General features: G+C 55.4%; 1 protein-coding gene across 3 annotated transcripts in view; it reads right to left on the bottom strand.

Moving 5' to 3' along the window:
* Positions 1-25,069, bottom strand: part of Lsp1 (lymphocyte specific protein 1) — a 36,728-nt gene that overhangs the window by 4,850 nt on the left and 6,809 nt on the right. Inside the window, exons 1-8 of one of the 3 annotated variants that reach the window (XM_045145223.1) lie at positions 17,311-17,875; positions 4,988-5,131; positions 3,690-3,854; positions 1,913-2,054; positions 1,506-1,598; positions 1,261-1,304; positions 961-1,042; positions 80-214 (exon numbers count right to left, since the gene is read on the bottom strand). In XM_045145223.1, coding sequence (XP_045001158.1) covers positions 80-214; positions 961-1,042; positions 1,261-1,304; positions 1,506-1,598; positions 1,913-2,054; positions 3,690-3,854; positions 4,988-5,131; positions 17,311-17,372 — 867 coding nt within the window. In that variant the 5' untranslated portion in view covers positions 17,373-17,875. Of the gene's footprint in view, positions 1-79; positions 215-960; positions 1,043-1,260; positions 1,305-1,505; positions 1,599-1,912; positions 2,055-3,689; positions 3,855-4,987; positions 5,132-17,310; positions 17,876-25,069 lie in introns of those variants that run through there. The other 2 variants (XM_045145220.1, XM_045145229.1) reach the window with 2 other exon arrangements.

Below are 25,069 nucleotides of genomic sequence, written 5' to 3'. Positions count from 1 at the left end.
GTTCACCCTGAATGCCCCACAATGGCTAATCTCCTACACTTTGACTTCCCAGTGCAGCCTGCCTGGGGAGGGACCCTACCTTGCAGGAGGGCGTCTTGGCAGCAGACTGAGTCTGTACCTCTCCTGTTTCCCACAGACTCTTGGTACTGGCCACGGCCATGCTGGGCAGTTCTATGGAGGCCTGGCGGGATAGCTTGGGGGTCCGACCAGCAGACTGCAAAGAAGACAGAATACCAGGATAGTTTTAGTGGACAGTCATCATGGTGGACATTAGAGCGTCTCCCTAGATTCCATGTACATCTTTGTGAGGGTTTTTTTTTTTTTTGTGGTGGGGGGAGGCTTTCCTGAAGCAGGGTTGGGACCAGACATTCTCATTTGGGAAGCCACTCCTGGTTCTGAAGACCATAGGGGACACAATGTCATGTGGAAGTGTTTATGCCACACAGCACAGGACTGAAAGGAGACGGAGCATGAGGGTTAGACGGAGAAGCAGTGCTGGTGAGGTGGAAAAGCACTGGATGTGAGGGTGTCAGTTGGGTAGAGGGATGTGGGTGAGATTAGGGAGGGTCTGTGGGAATGGAGGGTTCAGTGGATAGAGGAGTGCTGACTGAAAGGGAAAAGTGTTGGTTGCAATGAGAGGTGTGGGCTCGAGAGAGGAGGTGTGCTACTCGGATGAAAGAGCATTGCTGGGCACCGAGGAGTGCTGGTTGGATGGAAGGATGTCGGTAAAGTAAGTGGTCTGTGGTCAAAATAAAGGCATGTGGGTTGCATGGAGGCATGGTGTGTGGGAAGAGGGGCACTGGTGAGCAGGGCATGTGATGGTACACGGGCATGCCTGTTGGAATGAGAGAATTATGGAAGGTCATTGGTTGAATGGGAGTGCGCCGAGGTAAAGGAAGTGCTGCTTACATAGAAAGAGGAGGGAGGGAGGACTGCTGTGGAGGAGCTGGGCACCCTCACCTCAGTGGCCTGGGTGTATTGCTGCAGGCGCTCATCGATGGTGGAGATGGGCAAGGCTGGTTGGGATTTCTTCACACTGTTGCTGAAGATCGAAGATGGTGTAAGCCCATTGCTGCCTCCCATTACAACCCTCACCCCTTCAGTAAATATCCCCCATGTTCACTGTTCCTCCATCCCACCCTCTCAGCCCACCTTCAGCTTTTTTGGAAGCTCTGTGGACCACCACCCCCCCCCCCCATCTCTACCCTCAGTGGCTCTTCAACCCACTCTTGGAGAATGCTGGCAAGCAGCGAGACCCACCTCTTCTTTATGGAGCGGTTCAAGGACTCAGTCCTGTCGGCCAGCTGTGGAGGGTGTACATGGGAATGGGCCTCGCACAGCCAGAGCAAGACCCACGGTCCCTGCCCCAACGAGCCCGCCCACTGACCAAGCCACACTTCCATGTTACCAGGGTTTACAACGTACTAGTATGGTGGGTCGGGAAACAAACAGAAAACAGTGGATATGAGCTGGGAGAGGGAAGAATGGCTTCAGGCTTAACTTACTTTTGTGGTGGGGCTCAAGGGAGGTGAGCTCAGGTCAGCAGTTCCCTCCAAGGCCACAGGGCTGGGGGCCCTGGCGTGTTGACTTGTTTGGTACTAGGACAGGAAACCCAGGCTGCTCAGGTGACCCCTCCCTGTACCCCTCCTGCCCCACCCAGGGCCTGTTGGAGCAGAGGTCTTTCCTTCCCTGAGCCTCAGGTCCTGTCTGGCTTTGACATGGTGCAGTTGTGGAATTCCCAGCTGCAGGGAAGTGTCTCCTGGTAATGCAGAAGGAACTTGCCCAGAGGGTCACCAAGTGTCACCACCCTCCAAGAATGTGGCCTGGGAAGTCTCAAGTTGAGGTTCTGGGGATGTTAAGTCCAGGAGGCCCCACAGAGTATTGCAGACCCATCTCCACTGTGGCCCCTCACCTCTTCCTCTGCCTCCTCAGGGCCCTCATTGGCATCCTCCGGGCCAGGCTTTCCCTGACTCAGGCACAACCCCTCCAGGTGGACACCAGTTTGGTGTAGACTGTTTTCATGGGCCTGATTTTCATAGACATTCTGGAAAGGCCTGTGGGGGTGGTAAAGTAGGTAAAGCGTATCACTCAAAGATCATTTGATCACTTGGTTCCGAGCCTCAGTTTCCTCATCTGTAAAATGGAGAGAGTCGGAGGAGGTAAGTTGACACCCAGGACAAGTAACACCCCAGCTTCTTTGAAGAGGAGATCCCAAGGGCTTCGGAACTAGCCCTGTCTCCTAGAGCATCTGTATGGAAGGCCAAGCCCCCCTTGAAGACAGCAGCCACTGCCTGGTCCCCACTGTGCAAGGCCACCCAGGCACTGAAGTTAGACTCCCCCCCCCCCACACACACATTCAGGCTAGCCTTCTAGAGCTCTGGTTCTGCTCAGCCTGTGGGCAAGGGAATCAGCAGAACAGCATGTTAAGGGGGGACAGGAGAAGACCCTGGGTGTTTGGGGGCCTGGGTCAGCTGGTAGAGAAGATCAGGAAAGGCACTGTGTTACTGAGGAGAGGGCCTTGGGAAGGGGTGGCCAGCTAGTGGGTGGCAGAATGTGAGTCTGCATTTGAGCCATGCTGAACCTGGTGGAGAAGATGGTAAATTCTTATATTTTCCATGATTTCAAGGCCCTCAGATTATGTGCCAGCCAAGACCCAGACCCACCGCCCAAGGTGGGCCAGGGTCCGAGCCAGCGGCAACCACACAGAAGGACCATTCAGGAGCTGGCCGCCAGGCAGCTATGCAGCCAGGCAGGTTTGGGGGTGGGGAGGAGACTGCTGGGACTACTGGAAGAGCAAAAGCGCCCCCTGCTGTTGAGCAGCGGAAGAAAGTCTGTAGCAGGCTGGGCCGCCGCTGCCCACTTTAGACTGACAGAGTGCAGGACATCCACAGGCACAAAGGAGAAACTGAGACTGGCAGGCCAGGACCAGGGCCTTAGACAGGCTACTGGGGTACAGGAGCTGCTTGTGGGTGGAAAGGAAAGGTCATGAACTGGGAGAAAACTGAGCAGGCACTCTCTGGCGCAGGGGCCTCTGAGGGGCCAGTAGGAGCTGGATCAGGGAGGGCAATGGGCCCTGACCCCTAAGCCTGGAGCTCCTGAGCAGGGCTGGGGTCGACACTACCCAGGCCTGATGCGCCCTGGCCTTGACCTGGTGGAAAAATCTACAGGCAGTTCCCCCACTTTCCCCGTTCACCGGACCATGGGGGGCTTTGGGCCCCCATCCACTCCAACTCAGAAAGGCACACACGTTCTCACATCTGGAAAGTGTGTCCCCTGGGCTGCCTCGCAGGCGCACATCTGGAAATACCTGCTCCCCTTCGTGGGAATGGAGCTTGGCCAGCCTGGGGAGGGCGGGCGGCCGCGGGCTGCAGCGCCTGCATTACGTAAGTGGGCCGCAGCTGTGTGCTGATGTGGCGGCCCCCCCAGCTGGCCACAGCTGGTCGGGATGGGGCCCATGGCCCCAGGGAGCCCAGGAATGCAATGTCCTCACCACTCTCTCCCTGCAGCCCATCACAGGCCACCCTGCCATCCAGCTCCATTTGTCTTTTCCTCCCTTTCACAGCCTCTGGGCATTTTGGGGGGCTGGTGGGTGAGGGAAAGCAGAGGCTATTGCTCAGACTCAGGCTATGGCTCAGGGAGAGCCAGAGTCCTGTGCAGCAGCCTGACCTCCAGGTCTGACCCTCACTTGCCTGTTCTCTGCCTGGTCCCCCTCTGCACTGTTGCTGTGAGGGAGGTCACTGCCACCCGTGGTCCCCTCAGCCATCCCACGCTGCTGCTGCTCTGGCTTCTGGGACCAGTCGCCAAAACCCTCATCTTCATCAAGTTCAGGGGCCTCAGAGGGCTTCAGGCTGAGGCTGGAAGGAAAAGAGAAGGAGGAGGAGAGACAGGTTAATACTAGCTCCCGTGTCTCCTTCCTTACCTGAGTCCCTTAGACCCTAGCTCCAAGTGTGGGACCCCTTATCTGCCTCAAAGGGGGCTACCCATGGCTAGGTTTTGGTCTCCCCATGGTCAGACAATCCCTGAAGGCAAAGCTGTGTCTTTCCAGTCAGTCAGGGGTTCCCTGGGGGCAGAGCTATGCCTCCCCTATTACTGAGGGCCTTCCCAATGCCAGGGCTAGACCCCCCCATCAATCTGGGGGCTTCCCAAGTACAGGGTTATGACTCTCGCATCAATCAGGGGCTCCCCCAAGATAGGACTGTGACTCTTCATTAGTTTGGGGTACCCTGAGGACAGAGTTTTGCCTCCCCCGTCAGTCTGGGACTCCTCTAGGACAGGGCTCTGCCTCCTGTATCAGCCTGGTGCTGCTTGAAAAGAGAACTATGCCTCCCCCATCAGTCTGGGGCTCCCCAAAGCTGCTCTCCCCACAAGTTGCTTCTCACAGGCTTTTCAGGTCGGCAGGGTGGGCTACTCCACAAAAGGGGCTGGGGGCAAGGAAGAGCCCAGTGACTGAGGACCTGACTGAGAGGCCATGACCCCTACGGCACCCCACCCCGCCCAAAGCTGCTGACTCGGAGAAAATGGAACAAAACAGGGCCAGGAGGAAGGGGAACGTTATTGGAAAAACAGCCCAGCCCAGCCGCGGAGGCCTCCTGGGCCCGAGGAGGAAACGAGCCGGCCCGTGGCCGCCAACTTGGATGTGGCCTCCATGAGTCACCGGCAGCGCAGAGCTTGGGCGGGGGGCTCGGGGGCCCTGGGCCTCATGGCTGGGGTCAGCATCGGTCCAAGCCAGGGCTGGGGCCAGGCAGGGTGTCCAGAGCCTGAGTCAGAGCCTTTGGTGGCTGGCTGGGAGGGGGTTACCTCACATGGCTCTGTGGCCCCTCTGACTCGTCCCTGTCCTATAGACAAGGCTCATCAGAGGCTATCTGCAAGAGTTTGCTCCTCTCTCCCAACGCCTGCACTGTGCCCTACAAACTCAGGACCTGACCCCTAGCGTGTACCCTACCTAGGCCCCAGGCAGGAAAGAGGGGTCCAGGACCTGGTTCCCTACCGTGCCTCTTGCCCCAGCAGCTCTGGGGAATGACCACCTTCATCCTGGTCCTGGACCTGGTCCCTCAGCTGCCTCTCTCGCTCTTGCCGGCGCTGCTCACGAGCCGCCTCCTCTGAGTCTTCTACTCTCCACTGAGTGGTGAGCCTGAAGGGCATGGGGACAGTCACAAAGAGACAACCATAACATGGCTGAGAGGGTGCACACAGTGAGGATGGTGGATAGGCCCTCCTGCCGCTGGCTAGCGAGGGCCAGTCCCTGGGCCAGTTCTTCAGGACTCAGTTTACTGTCGACTAGAGGTCACACAGAGCAGCTGTAGAGCTGACCGGTGAGTCCCACAGTTTTCCTGCACACATCCAAGCGTCCATGCGGCCATCAGTGTTCACATAGGCCTCAAGCAACCCAAGTTTGGGGCTGGCGACCAATGTCCCCTCCTTTCTGGCCACCTCCCTGGACCTACCCTAGGCCCTAAGTTGGAGTATCGACACTTGGCTCCAGGTGGGGACCCAGGAAGACTTGGAAAATGCAAAGACAGCATAGTCCGTAGTCACTAGTCTGGTAGCTGCTGGCGTGTCACCCATCTGGGACCCTCCTGAGAAGCTGGAAGAAGCGTAGCCACCACACAAGGTCCAAGGGCTAAAAGGCCTGTCTCTGGCAAGCCGAGCTAGATACTCCCTGTCCTCAACCAGTCTCTTCCTCCTTCCAGCTTGCACCCGGCCAGCCCACAGCTGAGGGGCTCTGCAGAACATTCCACCTTCATCTTGGCGTCCTCTGAAGGGTATCTCTGGGCTGTTTTAAAGGTGGGGAAACTGAAGCAGGCGATAGGTGCTATTTTCAGAGTGCTCTGACACCCACACCAGGAGAAGTTCTTAGGAAGACAAAGGGACTGGCCTGGGCCTGGGGATCAGAGCCCCCACCCAGCAGACCTTTGGGCTACTGCTATCCAGCAGGCACTGAAGGCCTAGCACACATGCCCCCCCCCCCCAGCTCACTGGAACTGAGGGGGGGGGGCTAGGGGCTCTGTGTCTACAGGACTCAACTGCCCTAGGTCCAGGGTGCTTGAGTTACTCAGGGCTGGGTCTCCCTGCCGGGGTCTCCATGTTTCCCAAGGAATGTCCGCTGAGTGACCCCACAGACCATTCCCCTCTGGGCCTCAGTCCCCTGGCCAGGAGGCCCTGCCAGCACATGATCTAATCTCTCCAGGTCTCCCCTAAGCCTCTCAGACGAAAGCCAGGCCTCTCCGCAGGCTCCAGGAGGAGGCCCACAACCCCCCGCCCCAGGGCAGCCACATGGGACTCTAGCCACGTAAGCTGTCTGCCTGCTCGCTCCTGCCTTGCAACCCCCCACCCCCGCGCCCCCGCCAGCCGAGCTGCCTGCCTCAGCCTCGAAAGGGCCTTCAACTCCGAGCCTCAGCAAGCCCTTTAATTCCCCACACCTGGCTCCCATCACCAGCAGATACCGAGGGCCTCCTGACTCCCTCACTGGCCTGAGGGGGGAGAGGTAGGGGGGTGCATGCTCCTCAACTTCTACTCTACCTGGTAAAGTTCAGTTCTGGGAGCTGTGGTTCTCTCCCTGCACTCACACAAACCAGTAACTCCCCCAAAAGAATGTTAGGGTAGAGTGGATTGGGAAAAGGTACCCCTGCATGCCTCTGGGGCACGTTGCGGGGAGAGAACCTCTGGCTGTGGATTTGTTCCCATTTCTGAATCTGTATGTATGGATTTGGTGTGCATGTGTCAGTCTTGTGTGTGTGTGTGTGTGTGTGTGCACTCAAGTGGCTATGTAAGACTGAGATGGGCTCAGCAACTCCTTGGGTCTGAACCCCTGGCAAGGGTCTCACTGTGACCACGACCTTGCTCCCGCTCCGTGAAGAAGAAGAGGGGCAGCCTTCACAAGCCTGTGTGTACACACGGCTGCCTGTTCTTGAGACAGAGAATATACGTCACTACAGCCTGCCAGTGGTGGGCAAAGCCATCTGAGCAGGCAGCTAGGCTTGTACAGGGGCACGCACACAGCTCATACCTGGACAAGGCGGACACATCTGCATGTGTCCACGTGGGCACTCACATGATGCCCTCGCCCACACGTGCTCACACACGTGCACAGGCTATCATCCTCAAGCATGTGAGGACAAGGATCAGGAACAGAGGATGACAGAGTATGATCCTACCCCTCCTAGGCTCCTCTGGGGCTGCCCCTGCCTCACTATTTACTGTTTTCCTCAACATCACCCGGACAACGCGGTGCCGGGGCCTGGGCCTGGCTGGAGGCCAAGGTGTGTTTTCTGGAAACGTATTCCCTGTGGGTTCTGCTCCCCTCTAGACCAGTCCTACTTAGCCGTCTCTGGACGAGGGCTTGGGAACGGTGTGGGTGCAGAGTAGGGGTCTGCAGGCTTCTCTTCCTCAAGCCCCACGTTAGGGGGGAGAGACCCTGGAGGCACCTAGTTACTGACCCAGCTGCTGAGGCCAAAGAGGCCTCTGGGCCCCTTTCCTTAGCCTCCTCCCTCCTCGCCGGCCCCAGGATGTGAGTGAGGGGCCTCCTCCCCATGACCTCACCCCCTCACTATTCCACAGCTGGGCCCCGTTCTGGGAACTGAAAGGGGGCGGCTCTCCTGGGGTAGGGTGGGGTGGGGGCCTCTGGCCTGGGAAAGGCACCCCCCTCCCCCGGCCAGCAGCCCAGACCCCTTGGCAGGCTCCTCTGAGCTGTCAAGACTCTGGCGATGGCCGACCCGCCCGTGGCCCTGGCCCCACCGAGCTGCAGCTGCAAGGGATTTGGTGTTCCTGTGCAAATCAGGCCATTTCCTGCGTGTGTTCTGGCTCGGGGGCCCAGGGCTCAGCCTGAGGGCCAAGGAGTGGGGCCCTGTCTCCCCTGTACTGCCTGTACTATCCCAGGGTTCATCACGAACTTGGATCCGCACCCGGGAGCACTATCGTGTCCAGACCCCAAACCGAGTCCCACTCTGAGCCGTGCTCCTGCCGCCTCCTGCCACGTCGCGCAGCCCCACTTCTTCCTTTGCCGTCTTTGCTTATGCTACCCAGACCCCGCGAAATCCCCCCAACACGGTTCTTCGTGGGCCCAACACTCCCAGCCACCCACCCTCTCCGTCCTCGCACAGAGAGAAGTTTCAGGTCCGTAGGCCTCAGTCCCTGTCCCAATTCTGCCCCCTGCAGGTAGCCCACATAACTGCCCCTTCCAGCCTGCTGAAGCCTACAGGTCAGTACAGGCTCAGTTCCCAGGCCCACAGGAGAGCTCAAGAGGGCTTCGAAACTGGGACCCTAGTGAGGGTGGCCAGGGATATCCTGTAATTCAGGCCACAGGGGACACTCCCAGTTCAGTTTCCTGGGCAACACAAGGCTAGGAGTGGATGGTGAGGAGTCTGGAGCTAGGGAGCTCCCCATAGGAACAAGGTGCCCGGTTTCACCAGAACACCAAGGTCTCTCTTGCCCTCCCCAGGGTCTCACCACCTGGCTACCCACCAGGGAGGACACTTGCTTCTCACATGACTACACAGCCCTTGGGGAAAGGGCCAGGGCAAGGAGAGGCAGGCTTCCTGGGCGCCGGTTGCCAGGGGACAGGGGGGTAGTCAGTGCCTCTGAAGGCAGAAGTCACAGACTGCCCTGTATCCCAGCCCCATTCCTTGAGGTGCCAATCTCGGAGGCTGACCTCTACTGGGGTCTCTTTCCCCATGGACAGGCCAGGGATGGGTGCGGATGTGACACTGCCCAGCTGTCACTCATCTCGAGAGAGGTAGCTGAGGCAGGAAGATTGGTGCTGGGAGGGGCAGGTGGGAGATGAGAGCCTGCCTCCCTCCCCCCCGCCCAGGTGCCTGGCCCGGGTCCAGCTCACCCTCTGAGCTGGGCTTTCCCTCTCTCCTGAGTGTGTCTGTGCCCTATTAGGCACGGGTAGGGTGGTGGTGATGGTGGTGATTCCTTTCCTGTCATCAGGGAGCAGTGATTGAAGGGGACAGTGTACTCGGCAAGACTTGCAGAAGCACTATGCTAAGCCAGCTAAGGTGACCTTGAATGTAAGTGTGAAAAATGAGCAAGGTTCTTGGCCAGAGAGATTCATGTGCATGGTCCATTGAAGAGCCTTCAGACCTCAGAGGGCTCTTCATGACTCACCGGGGGGCCTCTTGGTGTGGTGGGCGCTACTGGAGTTGCATTCTATCACCCAGGAAGCTCTGGCCACTGTGAGGAGCCAGTGAGGAAAGACAAGGAGGAGGGATGAGGGCCAGAGAGCTCAGGACTGAGAAGCCGTGGTTTGAAACAGTGGCCTCCAGGATGGCAAAGTGTCCACGTAGTGTGAGGGGGGATCTGGGGTTCAGTTGGGGGGAGCCACTGAGCAGAGCCTGGGTGCGCAGCATAGGGTGAGAGGGGCAGAAACTGTCAGCACACAGTCACTGCTTCAGGAGCCCCCAGTCCTGGGGTAGAGACCTCAGAGAGGCCCCAAGGCAGGGGCCTAAAAGGTCTGATGCGACTGAGTGGGAGGGTGAGCTAGAAAGCGTGGGGAGAGCTGGGGTGCTACGTCCCCTGGCTGTCTGGGTTATAGGTCTCCCCAAGTCAGGGCACTGCTTGGGTTGCTGGTTCCATGTATACCCAGAAAGGAAGGATAACATAGGAGTTAGAGGTAGGGTCCAGCCCAGACAGCTTATGTCCCCAGCCTGCCACACATAGTCACAAGTGCCCCGGACAGCCAAATAGTCCCTACGGTCTCAGTGGCCCACCCCCAACCCTCACACAAAAAAGAATCAGTCTTATCTGTATCCAGTGCTCAGCCTGGCCTGCCATAGAATGCACAAGGGGCCCAATGTCATTTGGACTTTGTTAGCCTTGCAAGGGATGGTCCTGGGGCCAGGTCTGGGGATGATCATGAGGTATCGAGCTCCCGGCTGGGGCTATGGGAGTCGAAGGAGGTTCTGGGCAGGGAGAGGAAATTCTCAGAGAAATACAGAGGGCAAAAAGCAGATGGTGGCACTTGTGTGTACAAGTGAGCAGGGTATGCTGCTGCCCTTTGGGTGCCCCAGCATAGAGCCGTGAGGTGGGAGTGTCCTGTGGAAGAAGCTGTAGTCAGTTTGGACATGCCCATCTCCTGCCCTGGGGACAAGGAGAGAGCAGGCCAGTAGATGGAAGGCAGCAGAGAAGCTAGAGAGTAGGGATACACGCTTTCCCTGAGGAGCGGGGACAGTGACTGGGAGGGGCCTGGCTCTGGGGGAGGCATGAGCAGAGGCCTTGGCCTACCTGCCTCCTCTTGCCAGTGCTGTGACTCCCAGAGTAGCATTGCACTGGTGTCTCAGGACCCCAACACCTCAGCAGTGACAGCAGATGCCTTCTCTGAGCTATGCAGGCAAGGCATCCAAGGACCCCACACCCTCATCCATGGCGTAGGTGGACCTCCCTGGCTCCTGCCATGGCTTCCCTACTGCCTTGGTGGATGGGTTAGGGGCGGGAGGAAACCCCCTTCTCATGACCTCCGTGTTCTCAAGACCCTAGGGCCTGGGCCACATTGGGGTCTGGGAGAGGTTGGGGCCTAGGCATCCTTCAGGGGGTCCCAGAGGAGACTGTGGACTTTGGCTCTCTCCCTCCCACCAGAAGGAGGCGCTGCTGTGTGTCGTGGGCTAACAGGTACACCTCTCTGTATCCTTGGAATGGGAAATGGAGGGATGGGTACTATCTACACAAACAGCACCACTAGCCCAGATCTGCCTCTTCCCCAGGGGCAGCTGTGGCCACTTAACTCCTGCATGGCCTGTGTGGTTCCCACAAAGCACCTTGTTTCCCCTTTTCTTTTTCTCATGCGGCACATGTGGCATTCGGGGACCTCCTAGCTGCCTCCACCCAGAACCCCCCGGGTGGATGAGATTGCTATGCACTGTGCGGTCAGTTAGAGGTCACTACCTCTAACTCAAGTCAAGCAGTAGTCCCTTGGGAGTTTTTTTTTTTTCTGATAAGCCTGGACCCTCTTTTCAGCCTTGGACACACCCAACTTCTCCCAGCTGCTGACTTCAGACCCAGCCAGGGTCACCCTGCTTTCAGAAGTTAGCTCAGACCATAGACAGGCTGTGCCTCCATTTCTGCAGCTGAGTGGAGGCTGGAGAGGAGAAACTGGGCTTGCTGTCTCTCTACCAGCACTGGAGGAGTCAGAGAGACCAAAGCCCCAGAACCGCACCCTGCCACTGTCTCCTGGTGACTTGCTCCCCCTCTGTGACACCCCACTATCCCTCCCACCCACCGCTCTGCAGCTCCTACACAGGCTCTGGCTGCACCCAGCCCCCAGGCACCATTCCTTCCTCTACAGCCACTTCCTGCCCCTTCCTTCTCCAGCATCTTCTTTCCCCAAGCTGTCAGTGCAGTGAGCTCTCCACTGCCCCTGTGAATGAATCTTGGCCTGAGAGGTCAGCCCTGACCCTGGTGTGGACCGAGGAAGCCCCAAGCTCTCTCTGTGTGTGGAGAGCTGGCACAGTGATCTCAAGGGCAGGTGTCATTGCCCACACTGCCTGAGGCGGGGGACGGGGGACAGAGTGGTGGGGAAGAGCCACTGTGGCATGGACAGGGCAGTGAAGAGACACACAGACAGGTGTCAAACATCCCTGGGTGGGCCATTGTTTAAGAGATCTGGAGGTGGGGCAGAAAACCTGCGGAAAACCTGGCTTTCCACTAGGGTGTTCCCATTTATTTTCATCTTCCCAAACACAGAGGCACAGCCTCCTGCCTCCATGACCCTTGGTCTAGGCTGCTCCCACTTTGCACTTGGTCAGGGATCCAAGGTTCCCTGGCCTCTGAGGGGGTCATATAGGGCAGGGGTGTTCCTCCTACATATGACTCCCACCCATCCAATCCCAAAGCTGCTTACTCTCCACACTGGAACTGCCCACCCAGCCACCTCTAGCTGCCCATTCCTTCCTTTGGGTGAAGCAGGCATCATCTACCCTCTACGTTAAGGAATAAACACCCTTGGCACTGTACCCCAGGGAGATGATGTGGTGACCTATCTGGGGACTTCAAAACCTTTTGGAGGAAGCTGACTATGAGTCAGATGTGAGGCCACAGACCATACCTGCCCATCATACCACCTATACCTGCCAGGTAGACCTCAGCTCTTTCCAAACATTCTTGGGAAAGGTGCCAGATGGGACAAAACCTCAATTTACAGGTGTCTGGGCCTCAGGAGCCGTTCACAGAGAAGCCTACAGCTGGGCTATGCAGATGTTTGCCTCAAATACCACCGGGCCTGAAGTGGAGGTGTCCCTGGCTCCTCTATCTTATGCTTTCCTCAAGGCCAGGGTTCTGCCTTCAGAGTGGGGCCCAGAACCAAACTGGCTGTCCCAATAATAAGCCCATCACCATCCTAGGCTTGGGAGCCCTACCTCTTGTGATGCGCTCCCAGGTCAGCACAATGTCTTCAGCCTCCTCATTCTGGACCCTAACTCATACATCTCTGGCCTGGATCTGTTCAGTCCAGCTTGACTCTCGGGGTCTGGGGTCGGAGGTCAGGGCCTAGACTTCCTCACAGCGTCTGTCACACCCTGTGTGCCTGTGGCTTGCACTGGCCCGAGCTTGCTCCTCCTCCCTCCTCTGGCTCTGCACAGCATCCAGGGCCTTTTTGTTGTCCGTGTCACTAACCACAATGCCGCAGGGGCCAGGGCCAAGCGCACAGCAGCCCTGTAGACCTTCCTGGCATCCGTGCCCTGCCGTCACTGCCTCAGAGGTGTCTCCAGGCTAACCCGCTCAGTGCCAAGTTCCCCTGGGGGAGGTGGAGGGTTCAAGGCTTCAGAGAGCCCAGTGGCTCCGAGTGACTGGCTGCCCTGGCAGAGCATTCACAGTACTCACGAGGCAAGGCTCTGGCACGCTCCCTGACACGCGACAGCAGCTGGCACTGGCTCTGGCTCAAGACACTGCCATTCCTTCCTTTCTCCTCCCTGGCCTGCCTGGCCCAGATCACCTCACCCCAACGGCCTTGTTCACGGTTCTGTCCAAATGCCCCCATCGTCCACCTGCTCCAGGTTCACTGGTTGCTCACCTTGGCTGCCCGCCTAGGTAGGAGGGCAGCAGTGACAGCCTGTAGCCAAGTCAACCTGCCCCGCACCACTGTCCAGCTCCTGGACCCAAAGCCCACAAGTGCCCTGATTTTCCTGCCTCCAGCTCCGAGCGGCTCAGATGCCTCCAACATTGTGTCTGCGCGTTGGCTGAGGTGCCTTGCCTGGCCCCATGGCCATCTCTGAGGTCTTGGTGCTGGGTGCTGTCCAGTTCCTCAGGGGTTGCTTATTCCTGGAGGGTCATGAGAGGCTGGCCCACCCCCACGCTGGGCCGCCTCAGCTTCTAACCCGAGATTTCCCATGCAGGTTCTCGAGGCTGCATCCCAGGCCTCAGTGTTCTGAGCTGCACGGGACAGGGTGGGGGGTGCTGCCTACGTGGACTATGGGAGACTTGTATGTATCTTAGGGGTGTCACAGCACATGAAATCAGCAGTACTTGACCCCCGAGATCCCAGCCGAGACTTAGGGCTTTCTGAACAGCCATATTTGCAGGGGGTGAAGCAGTTATTGAGATTCCCCACAATGTCCTGACCACAGACCTGCATGCTAAGGCTCAGAGAACAGCACTACTGAACCTGGGGGCCGTGGGTGGTCAACGCGTGACGAGGTGACCCCTTGGCCCCTGAGAATCAAGGCAGCAATAGGAACTGGGGGATAGGGCCCAGGGCCCAGGGTCTCAATCCAGGGAGAAACTGGCTCCTTCCTTCCTTTCTGTTTCCTCCATCCCCAGGTCTTCTCCTCCTATGAACCCTTCGTTCTCTCCCTGGCTCTAGACTCTTCTCCATTGTCCCCTGAGCTGACTCTCCCGCCACCCTCCACCCCCTGGCCTCTGTTGCCATCTGCTAAGTGGGAACAGCAGAGGAAGCGCCCAATCCCATCCCCTTTCACATTGGCATGAGGCCCTCTCGCCCATCGTGTTCATCTCCCCTCTTCTCTTGTTTTCTTCCCCGTATCTGGCGGACATTGTCACTGGGGACTCTTCCCTGCCCTCTGGGGTCCCTGAGCTCCGTGCCACCCCCATCCTACAATACTAGCTTCCCTAGGCCAGGCCCTGGCCCTCCTCATCTCCTCAAGTGCCACTACAAGTGCCTCAGCACGTCCCCTGCTCTGGGTTGGTGGCAACTGACCCTCATGGCCACATTCCTGCCCTCCTCCCCGGCCCTGGACAGCAGACTGCACCGCCAGCCCCGAGGGCCGAGGGTAGAGATCTGGTCCCACTTGGCACTGTGACCTGATCCGTAGACTTCCCCTTCTTTACCCAGGGACCACCCAAGGGTTTACTACACACACCCCCCGGCTCCCACCTGTAGCCCCTGTGCCCACCTGCCCTCCAGAGACCTTGATGGTCCATCCTGGCACTGTCCTCTGGTGAGCTGCTCTGAGCCTGCAGCATTGTCCCAGGGGGCTGTGCCCCTCCAGGCACCCTGAAGGTCCTGAGAGGCTCAAGTCATCCTCTCCAGGCACTGGCAGCAGCACAGGGCCTCTAGGTGCCCTGGCATCCTGGGTTTTGCTTGCTGCCCAATCTGTCCAGTTCTGATGCACCGGCTGGGACTGGAAAGGGAACCTCAGTCCTCTGGGCTCTGGCCCTGACACCCTGCCCAGGGGGCTGGGCCACTCGGTCCCTATACCCCCTGCTGCCGGCTCGGCCAGGCTCCGGGCAGGATGGGCTCTGGCAGACAGACCACCCGGCCCGCGGGGGTGCCTCCCACCGAATGCAGGCCCTGCCAGGGCGGGGCCACCCCACCCTCGGGATCTTGCCTCAGATGGGCCCGTGGAGCCACGCCTCCTTGGACGCTGTGGTTTGGAGGCCTGGCTTCCCCACCCCTTAGGGCCACCCAGAAGACTGCCAGTCTCATCTGTTACCCTACTGCCACACTGGGGTCCCCAAAAGCCCCCCCAGACCATGAGATGGCATGGGGACCTGTCTGAAGGACCTTAGATCCCAGAAAACCCATTGGCAGGGGTGCCTCATCTGCTGGCTGATGGGTGCTGGGACTAACGGGACATGGGCTCATGTCACCCAAGCAGCCTGGGCTAGGGGTGGCTGCCAGGGTGAGCCCTGCTCAGCTTCTCTGTTCAGTACCAGCCAGGAGGTACTCCTAACCCTCCTAGCCAAGCCCCAGAGTGCTGAAGGGCCAGGTGATCATCCCTAGACCTAGTCTGGCCTGTGGTGGGCTGCAAAGGGCCCTGGCATCCCTGGGGGCAGGCACAGAGGCTGTAGGATTGGGGTGCTTTCAGATCCTTGGTACACAGGAAACAAAGAGTCCATCAGGTCAGGGCCACCTCATGTTGCGTCCCCAGTGCACGCCCAGGTTCAGATAAGGCAAGTGGGGGAGACACGACCCATTTTTCCCTCTGGGTTTCAATCTGCCCTGACCTTGTTAGTTCTTAGGGGCCCCTCCAGAGTTTGTCACAGGGCTGAAAGGTGAGACCCTGCTGCAAGGTGTAATGGGAGGGCCCTGATTACTGGGAAAGACTCAACTATGAAAGTGGTGGACAGACACGGGGGACAGGCTTGCCACTCTCTGCCGCGTGACCTTGAGCCAGTCACTTGACTTCTCTCAACCTACTTTCCTCATCTGACCAAACGTGGTCAAGATGGAGATCTGTCTCTCAGGGCTGGGTGACATGGACAGTATTGGATGATGCAAACAGATACACAAAGGGTGGTCGTGACGGTGTGCACTGGGGGCAGCACGCATGCAAGTGTGCTTTTGCACGCAGGGTCAAGTCCCCGAGGATGCCCATGTTAGCATAAGTGCACCCTGAGCACCGCCACATGCCACCCACTGGCTCAGCATGGGTGGACAGGCAGATCTCTTCGACAAGGGCCTCTCTCCTATGCCACCCTGCCCTCCCATCTGGGTGGATTTTCCTGGGAGCTCCCAGAGACAGGTCCTCCTGTCCTTCCCACTGACTGCAGGTCATGGCTTCTGGGCCCCCTCCCCAACCCGTGTCCTGTCCAGGACCCCCTGTCCAGAGCTGTGCCAAATCTTAGCCCTATCCAAAACCATGCTGGGTTCAAAGCTCCCATGGTTCATCCCTTGGTCCCTTGATTAATGGGGGCATCAGTCCGGTGCCTGGTGTGGTCATTGGAGAACACACAGCCAGGTCCTGTGGCTCTTCTTGTCCCCCAGGTGCTGTGCTACTTGCTCCCCAGCCTCAGTTTCCTCATTTGTTGAGCAGTGTTGACGAGCCAAAGGGACTGACTGAAGGCATCTCTGAATTCTCAGGCCACAGGGCATCTTGGGAAAGGGGGGACAATAGGGGTCCTTAGGAGACACATCCTAGCTGGGTAGCAGGGAGGTCTGTCTAGAGTCAGGCAGCCAGGCACTCGGGCCTTGGGAAGCGTGGCAGAGCGGAAGGACAGGCGTGAGGTGCAGAAGTGGTCTCGGCTGGGATCGGGGCGTGGAGCGGCGCTTCCATGCAGCATGCTAGCAGGGCCGGCTCAGATCCCGGTACCGGTCCTGACCATGAGGCCACGACAAGGCTGGGACCTGGAAAGGGCCACCTCTTGATGTAGGCTGAGCAGCCCACCCATCTGTGCCCCTGTCCCCCACCACCAAGAACAAGGGTTAGAGAGCATGGTGGTGCTAAGCAGTGCTGAGTCACTCTCAGGAACCTGGGGGTCTAAGCAGTGAGCTCACAGAGGAGCAGTGCCCTCCCAATTAGGAAGACCATGGCAAGCTTCCTGGAGGAGGTAGCATTTCGGTAGAGCCTTGGAGATGAAAGGGTTCAAAAGAAGGAAGGGCATTGCAGGTGGCTCAGGGGTGGCCATGAGTGACCAACCTCAGACAGTGCTGAGGTCTGAAGGCCCTTTGCTATCTGTTCTCTTAACCGTGACCCCACCAGGCAGATGCGCCACGCACTTTACAAATGAGCAAATCAAGGCTGAGCCCAAGGCTTTGTGTGCTAGAAAGCCAGGATTCCCTGTGGCCCTCCAGAGCCACCTGGGCATGTGGCTGCAGGCTCAATCTCTCATCATCCATCAAGTGGGGAGCGACTGGGAATAGCCATACCATAGGCAGGGGGGCTTGCCAGCCGCTCTGAGGAAGTACTCTCGGTGGGTCCTGGGTTCTTAGGGAAGGTGGAGGAGGGAGTGTGGCTGCCAGGCTAAAGGAGGCGACGGGCCTCGTGCTGGACTTCATCAACATCTCCCCGTGCACGTGAACGCACGACTTGGCACAGCTTCTGGGGGGGGGGGCATATCTGTTGACCTGGGCACGAGGGTGCCACTGTTGGAGGGGGGAGGAAGGGTGCAGTGGGCACCGTGCCTGGGCCAGGAGGGACCTACCTCAACAGCTTCTCCAGGCCCAGTTTGCTAGAATTCCTCCTCAGAAGTGCAGGGCCGCTCATGCTGCTGGCCTGTCGGTTGCTGCCAGCGACCTGGCCTGACCCCGGCCCTGGGGATGCAGCCCGCCTCTTCAAAGGCTCCTGGCTCGTGGCTGCTGGCACTGTGGCCCAGCAGCTCTGCCCTGCTTCCTCTCCTTTTCTCCTTCTCTTTCCTTCCCTTTTTTCTTTCCCTTCACACTCTTCTCTTTTCTTTTCTTTGCCTCTCCTCTCCTCTTTTCTCCTCTCCTCTCTTCTCTTCTCCTTTCCTCTCCCCTGTTCCTTCCTTTCTCCTGTCCCTCTCACTGTGTCCTTTTCTCTTGTCCCTGCCCACCGCCCAGTCTGTCTGGTCTCTTTGGCTCAGACGCCCCCTCTTTGTCTGGTTGTCTGATGGATGCCTATCTGTCTCGGCCCCTCTGGTCTCTGGGGGTGGAGGTCTGGGGTTGGCTCCCAGCTGGCGGCCCCTAGGTCTGTCCACTGTCCCTGGGCCCTGTCTCTATGGGTCTCTCTCCCCTCTCCTTCCTCAGGACGCTTCACAGCTGCCTCTCTTTTGTCCCCCAGCCCCCCTTCTCCGCCCCCTCGGTCTCCTCCACCACCTCCTCCTCCTTCCGAGACTAGTAAAAATGTCAGAGAGAAACTCTCCCAGCCTAGCAGCATGGGGACCTCGCCGGACCACGGCACCAACTCATGGGCAGCGTGAAGGCATCCCTACCTTGGGTCACCTTGGTAGCTTCTGCTGCCTCTCACCTCTCTGCCGCCACCTCTCTGCCGCCCGCTCCAGCCCGGATACCTAGCCCCAGGCTGCCTACCCGGCTTCAGAAACGGGTCTTCTCCCGCCTCCCGGGCCCTGCCCTGCGGCCAGCTCTACCTGACCCCTGCCTCTCTCCAGAGTCCCGGCCTCGGCTGCTCCGCCCTGCCCCAGCTCCCCTTCCTTGCCCTCTCCTTCCCCTCTGGCGTTTCGGTTCCTATTATTCCCCCTTCCTCCCTCCTCTTTCTCCCTCTGGGTGTCCATTTTTGTTCCCTTTATTCCCAGTCCTCTGCTTTCGTATCACATCTAAGGCGAGGCAGCCACCTCAGGAGTCCCGTTTGGTCCCCAGTGGGGAGGCTGCTGCCTTCCCCAGCCTCCCAGGCTGTACTTGGAGTCCGAGGCCCTTGGTAGCCCAGACACCACACACAGTGCCTCCCTTGGTGTGAGGATCATTGGTGCCCAGAGTGGCATGGGCACCGGGTGGTCGGTGCCCTCACCAGCCAGCCTTCTGCCCTGTCCTCTGGCCCAGACCCAGGAGCAAACAGCCCAGCCCATTGTTTTTCTGGTTGGGCTCAGTCACTGTGACTCACTTGAGAACACTGGAGGCTAGTGGCTGGACACGGGGAGGAACCGGCCTCACATTAGTGGAAAGTCAATGTGGGCTAGCTCTGAGTGAGCAGGCTTACATCAGCCATACTCACAGCCGCTGGGAAACAATGCCACTGGATCATGAGCCTGATGGGAACACTGAGGCGAGCCAGAGGCACTGGGTCCCAGACCACAGAGCCAGGGTCTGGCAGACCCAGGATCACAGTAGTGCCATCCCAGCATGGCCTCACTGCATCTCCATCTGCAGAGCTGGTCCTCCCCCAGCTGTCCATAGCCTATCCCCATACTGGGAGAACAGGCACATCCCAGATATCATGACCTCTGACTGGGATGGGAAGTCAGGGCGTGGAACACATGGGGAGTACTCAGAGGCCTGAGGTGGAGGTTAGGGTCAGATAAGCATCATGGGGGGGGGGCGCATCAAGGGTCACCGTAAGAAGGAGGCATGCCCTGAGTGAGGGACACCGAGGAGATGCCATGAGGGTCCACAGCACGTGGTCTGCAGCATGGATCCACATAACTGAGAGAACAGTGGGGAGCACAGAAACCTTAGGGTTCTGAGGGAATAAGGATAGGGAAGGAGAAGGGCTGAGCACACCTCAACTCACTCCCAGCTCCTCACATCTGCTCTCAGTCCCAGCCTTGGGGCGCAGGAATGAAATAGGGCCAGGGCAATTTCATTTCACTTGATCTTAGCCAAAAGGCTAAGAAGCGATGGCAATTTCATTTCAAAATGAGGAGGATGTTTTCAAGAGGAGAAGGCTGCCTTGGGGAGTTCTCTGTCACTAGATAATGCCCCCATCAGAAATGGGGACAGTTGAGGGCTGAAGAGATGGCATAGCAGTTCAGGCTCTTGCCTGCAAAGCCAAAGGATCCTGGTTCAATTCTACAGGACCCACGTAAGCCAGATGCACAAAGGGGTCCATGTGTCTGGAGTTTGTTTGTGGAGGTTGGAGGTCCTGGCATGCCCATTCTCTCTCTTTCTGCCTCTTTCTCTCTCTCAAAAAAATAAATAAAAATATATTAAAAAAAAGAAATGGCGACAGGAGAGAGTGGCCACAATAGCAATTTGAATTGTGAATGAAGTTATGATTCTACAGCCATGACACATCCTTGTATGACAACAGGACAGAACATTGAGTATTATTTGTCCACCCACCTGCTTGCCCATCCATCCATCCATCCATCCATCCTTCCACCCATTGAAGTCTCCTTCTATCCACTTATCTACTCTTTCCCTCTCTCCATCCATCCTTTCTTTTTTAAAAAATATTTTTACTTATTCATCTGCAAGCACACACACACAAAGAGAGAGAGAGCAAGAGAGAGAGAGAGAGAATGGGCATAGTAGGGCTTTTAGCCACTGCAAATGAACTCTCAGTTGCATGTGCCACTTTGTACATCTGGCTTTACGTGGGTACTGGGTAACCAAACATGGGTCATGAGGCTTTGTAGGCAAGTGCCTTAACCTCTGAGGCATCTCTCCAGCCCTCCACCCATCCTTTCTCAATGATGTCTATCTTTCACCAATCCATCTTAATCATACCTCTCCAGCCAGGCATGGTTGTGCACACCTTTAATCCTAGCATTCAGGAGGCAGAGTAGGAGGATTGCTGTGAGTTTGAGGCCAGCCTGAGACTACAGAATGAGTCCCAGGTCAGCTTGGGCTAGAGTGAGACCCTACCTCAAAAAACAAAACAAAACAAAAACAGAACCCCCAAAACATACCTCTTCATCCCTATCTATATAAACACAATGCACCCTCTCATTCAATCAGTTCAAGTATCCATCATCCATATATATCCATGTCCATCTGTCCTTCATTACATTTCTCCATTGGGCAAGTATCTGTCAGTTCATTCTTGCTACCCATCCACTCATCCATTCATTTACCCATGCATTCAACCATACACACATTCTCATGTATTCACTCATTCATCCATTCACCATCCATGCATCCACTCATTCTTTCTATCCATCCATACATGCAGCATCCACCTGTTCATCCCTCTATCTTTGCATGGATCCATGTAGTCATCACCTGTACATGCATATATCCATCTGTCTGCCCATCCATTCATCCACCAATCATCCATTCATGTACTTATCTACTTAATTAAATGTCCTTTAAAAATATGTACATATTTATTTGCAAGCTGAGAGAGAGAGAGAAGAGAGGCAGCAAGATAGACAGGATGGCTGTGCCAGGACCTCCAGCTGCTGCAAATGAACTCTCTCAAATAAATAAATAAAAACACATGTGCATATGGCTTTATGTGGGTACTGGGGAATCAAATTCCAGTTGTTAGGCTTTGCAGGCAAGTGCCTTAGCCACTGAGCCATCTCTCAAGCCCTTAGATGTCTTAATACACATCAAACACTTAGAACAAGCATTGAGCAACCATTTATCTGTTTGGAACACAATAACCACCTCTTACATGCTAATTCCTACTATTGATGCACTCACCCATCAATTTGCATGTCCACTTACCTAACTAGGGTGATATCGTTTTTTTAATGTACTTTTATCTCCAAATATTCCTTTGCTATTATTTTAATTCACCTGTGCAAATTTCTACTTTTTCCTTACACCATTTACATAGCCATTCACAAATCTATCTATCTGTCACTTTCTCATCTAGCAACCCACACATCTGTGTGTGTCCATCTGTATACAGGGTCATTGTCACAGTTAGCTTTTCATTGCTGGGACAAAACACCCAACCCAAAGCATCTTATGGAAAGAAAGAATTGATTTCTGGCTCACAGTTTTGAGGGGAAGCTTTGTCATGGAGGAGGGAGCTGGCTCACTTCATCACCCAGCAGCAGTGGAGGGAGAACAGCAGCAAGAGCTCATGGCTCTCAGCACACAGCAAGCTAGACTCCTCAATCCCAAGCTCTGCCCACGGCAGTATGCTCCTACAGCAAAAATTCACCTCTCAGAGACTCCACCATGTGAGGGCTAAACAGGAAGCTCAGCCACAGACAACTGAGACCATGGGGACATTTGCACTCAAACCACCACTATGGTCATCTTAATAAATTCACTCAAAAGTTACTGAAAAACAGCCGGGCGTGGTGACTCATGCCTTTAATCCCAGCACTCGGGAGGCAGAGGTAGGAGGATCACTGAGAGTTCAAGGCCACCCTGAGACTACATAGTGAATTCCAGGCAGCCTGAGCTAGCCTGAGACCCTATCTCAGGGAAAAAAAAAAAATTACTGAAAAACAGTCCTCATCTCCCAGCTATCCATTCCCTCATCCTATAAGCCATTCCTCCATTTGTATAGTTTAGGTATCTGTGTATTTGCCCTATATCTATCCATCAAAACAGCATGGAATCCCAAGCCCCTTGAACCCATGGGGATACACCCTTAAGAAGTTCCCGCTTGAGTGATGCTGACACTTTAGTGGGAATAAGCAAATATGGAAACATATACTACAATTTCTCAGATGGTGATAAATGCTGTGAAAATTTGAATCAGGGGAAGGAACACAGAGCCATGGGGATTGATATTTTGTGTGTAACAGTCAAGGAAAGCCTCATAGGAAGGAACAAGAATTTCCAGAGAAGAGGGAGGATTAATTCTCCCACTGGGAGAAAATATTCCAGAACAATAGTACCGAATTTTTTCTTTTCTCTTTTCCTTCCTTCCTTCCTTCCTTCCTTCCTTCCTTCCTTCCTTCCTTCCTTCCTTCCTTCTCCCCCCCCTTCTTTATTTATATTTGTTACAAAGTAGGGTCTTATTCTAGCTCAGGCTGACCTGGAATTCACTATGCAGTCTCAGGGTGGCCTCCAACTCATGGCAATCCTCCTACCTCTGCTTCCCAAGTGCTGAGATTAAAGGTGTGTGCCACCACATTGGGCAAAAGTGCCAGATTCTTGATGGAGAGATGTCTAGTCACACATTTATGCTCTCAGCAGTTGATTCAGCACCAATTCATATCCTTACTGATTTTGTATCTGTTCATTTGTGATTTTTTTGCTCTCCCATATATTATTGTATTGACCATTTGCGTATCTATCTTGATATTTTTCTATTTGTCTACATCCCATCCATCTACTCATCTACCTATCTATTCTTCCTTCCTATCTTCCAACATATCAATTTACCCATTCCTGTACGTTTTCACCCATCATCCATCCATCCACTCACTCATTCATACCATCTATCTGGTGTGTTTGTTAGGTCCTTTATCCAGAACTTATCATCAGCTGACACAGCCATAGCGCAGTTCAACGTATGATAATTATCTAGTCAATGAATTAAAGCTGCCACTCATTAACATTTGTGCCATATTCTTTGCTAAATATTTGAAGTATTTATCTACATTTTATACATCTATCCATCACAAAATTCTTTATTTGTTTTCCTATTTATACATCAATCTGTCAACTCATTCATCCATCCACGCATCCATCCATCCACTCATCCATGCATGCATCTTTCCACCTTTCGCCTGCCCTTCTTCACCCACCTCTCTATTTATACCTTTCTTCATTATTGAGTCTCCTTTTTATTTTATTTCTTTTCTTCTGTGACTAAGGCATGACCAAGGTCCAAAAATAAAGCCCCAGCAGATCCAGTCCCACAACATACATTGAACAGTGCCTAGAAGCATAAATCTCCCTCCCCCTCCCCCCTGGTCCACACATCATCATCACCCCCAGAAGACAGATGCCAACAGACACACTCATGTACAGTCCCAGATAAAGGCTCCATGAGTGGTGGGAGCCCTCAGGTGGGGTGGTTAGAGCTAGTGGGCTCATGGTTCCTGAAACTTCTCATAGCAACATGGCTGTGGATTACAGACAGGACAGCCTCAAAATGCTTCTGACACACGTCAGCTCCAACGTCCCCCATCCAAGCTAGCTTAGGTGGGCCAGAGCCAAGAATGGGGCTGGGTGCTGAGGGTGGTGATGAAACAGCCTGTGAGTGGGGCTGGGGCTAGGAGAAAGCATAACGGTTTCTTTACAGATTTCTCTGGAATGAACTGTCTAGATCTATCTGTCTCCAATCCCATTGCTCTCCTTTTTTGAGAGAGAAAGAGAGAGAGCAAGGAGAGAGAGAGAGAGAGAGAGAGAGAGAGAGAGAGGAGAGAGAGAGAATTGGTGTGCCAGGGCCTCAGTCACTGCAGTCGAACTCCAGATGCTTGCACCACGTAGTGGGCATGTGCGACCTTTTGCTTTCATCGCCTGTGTGTACGGCTTACGTGGGACCTCGAGAGATTGAACATGGGTCCTTAGATTTCACAGGCAAGTACCTTAACCATTAAGCCATCTCTCCAGCCCCCCCATTTCTTGTTTGAGGAGAGGTCCCTGGGACAGGAGGAGGGGAGAGAGAGGGAAAGGTAAGAAAAGGAGAGATTCTCCTGGACCCACTTAAGTCAGATGTACAAGGGGCCACATGCATCTGGAGTTCTTTTGCAGTGGCTGCAGGCCCTGGTGTGCCCATTCTCTCTCCCTCTTTCTCATAAATAAATAAACAAACAAATAAATAAATAAATTTAAAAATAAAGAAAAGGAGAGAGACAGGAGGAGGGAAGAGAGGAGAAGAGGGAAGAAGGAGAGGAGAAAGAGGAAGAAGAAAAGAGGTAAGATAAGGTAGGAAAGAGGAGGAGGGACAGAAGGAGGGAAGAGGAGAGAAGAGGAGGGGCAAGAGCTCTGTACTGAACTAGACATACCTGCCAAGGCTCAGGGGCTGTTGCAGAAGAGGGGGTGGAAAGACTCTAAAAGCCATAGGATGGGAAGGAGTATCCTGAGGCGTCGTCCTCATCTCCACATAGAGACTGCCTGATGCATTTACCAATACCCCCCTGAGGAGGGCCCTCAGTGGAATAGGTAGCAGGGGAAAGGGGGTATAAGAGTATAACTTAGGGATGGCCTAGCAGTTAAGGCACTTGCCTAAAAAGCCAAAGGACCCAGGTTCAATTACCCAGTACCCACGTAAGCCAGATACACAAGGTAGTACACGTGTGTGGAGTTCATCTGAAGTGGCTAGAGGCCCTGGCCTGCCTGTTCACTCTCATTCTCTCTGTCTCTCCACCTTTCTCAAAGAAATCAATAAAATCAAAATATTTTCAAAAAATTAAAAAAGAGTATAACCAGATGGGCCTATGACCAATATACGATTTGTTCATGCAGTAAATTTCATAATTTAAGAAAAATAAAAAGGAGGAGAGCAAAGAAGTGCACGGAGGAGAAAGACCAGCACCTCAGAAGCTAACCATCTAAAGAATCAGTTGAGGGCTGGAGAGATGGCTTAGCAGTTAAGGCGCTTGCCTGCGAAGCCTAAGGATCCAGGTTCGATTCTCCAGACCCCATGTAAGTCAGGTGCACATGGTGGCACCTGTGTGTGGTGTTCAT

The sequence above is a fragment of the Jaculus jaculus genome, chromosome 1 (genome assembly GCF_020740685.1).
Source record: "Jaculus jaculus isolate mJacJac1 chromosome 1, mJacJac1.mat.Y.cur, whole genome shotgun sequence".
Taxonomy (NCBI): domain Eukaryota; kingdom Metazoa; phylum Chordata; class Mammalia; order Rodentia; family Dipodidae; genus Jaculus; species Jaculus jaculus.
The sequence above is the reverse complement of the archived record's forward strand: the minus strand, read 5'-3'. Positions and strand labels throughout refer to the sequence as shown.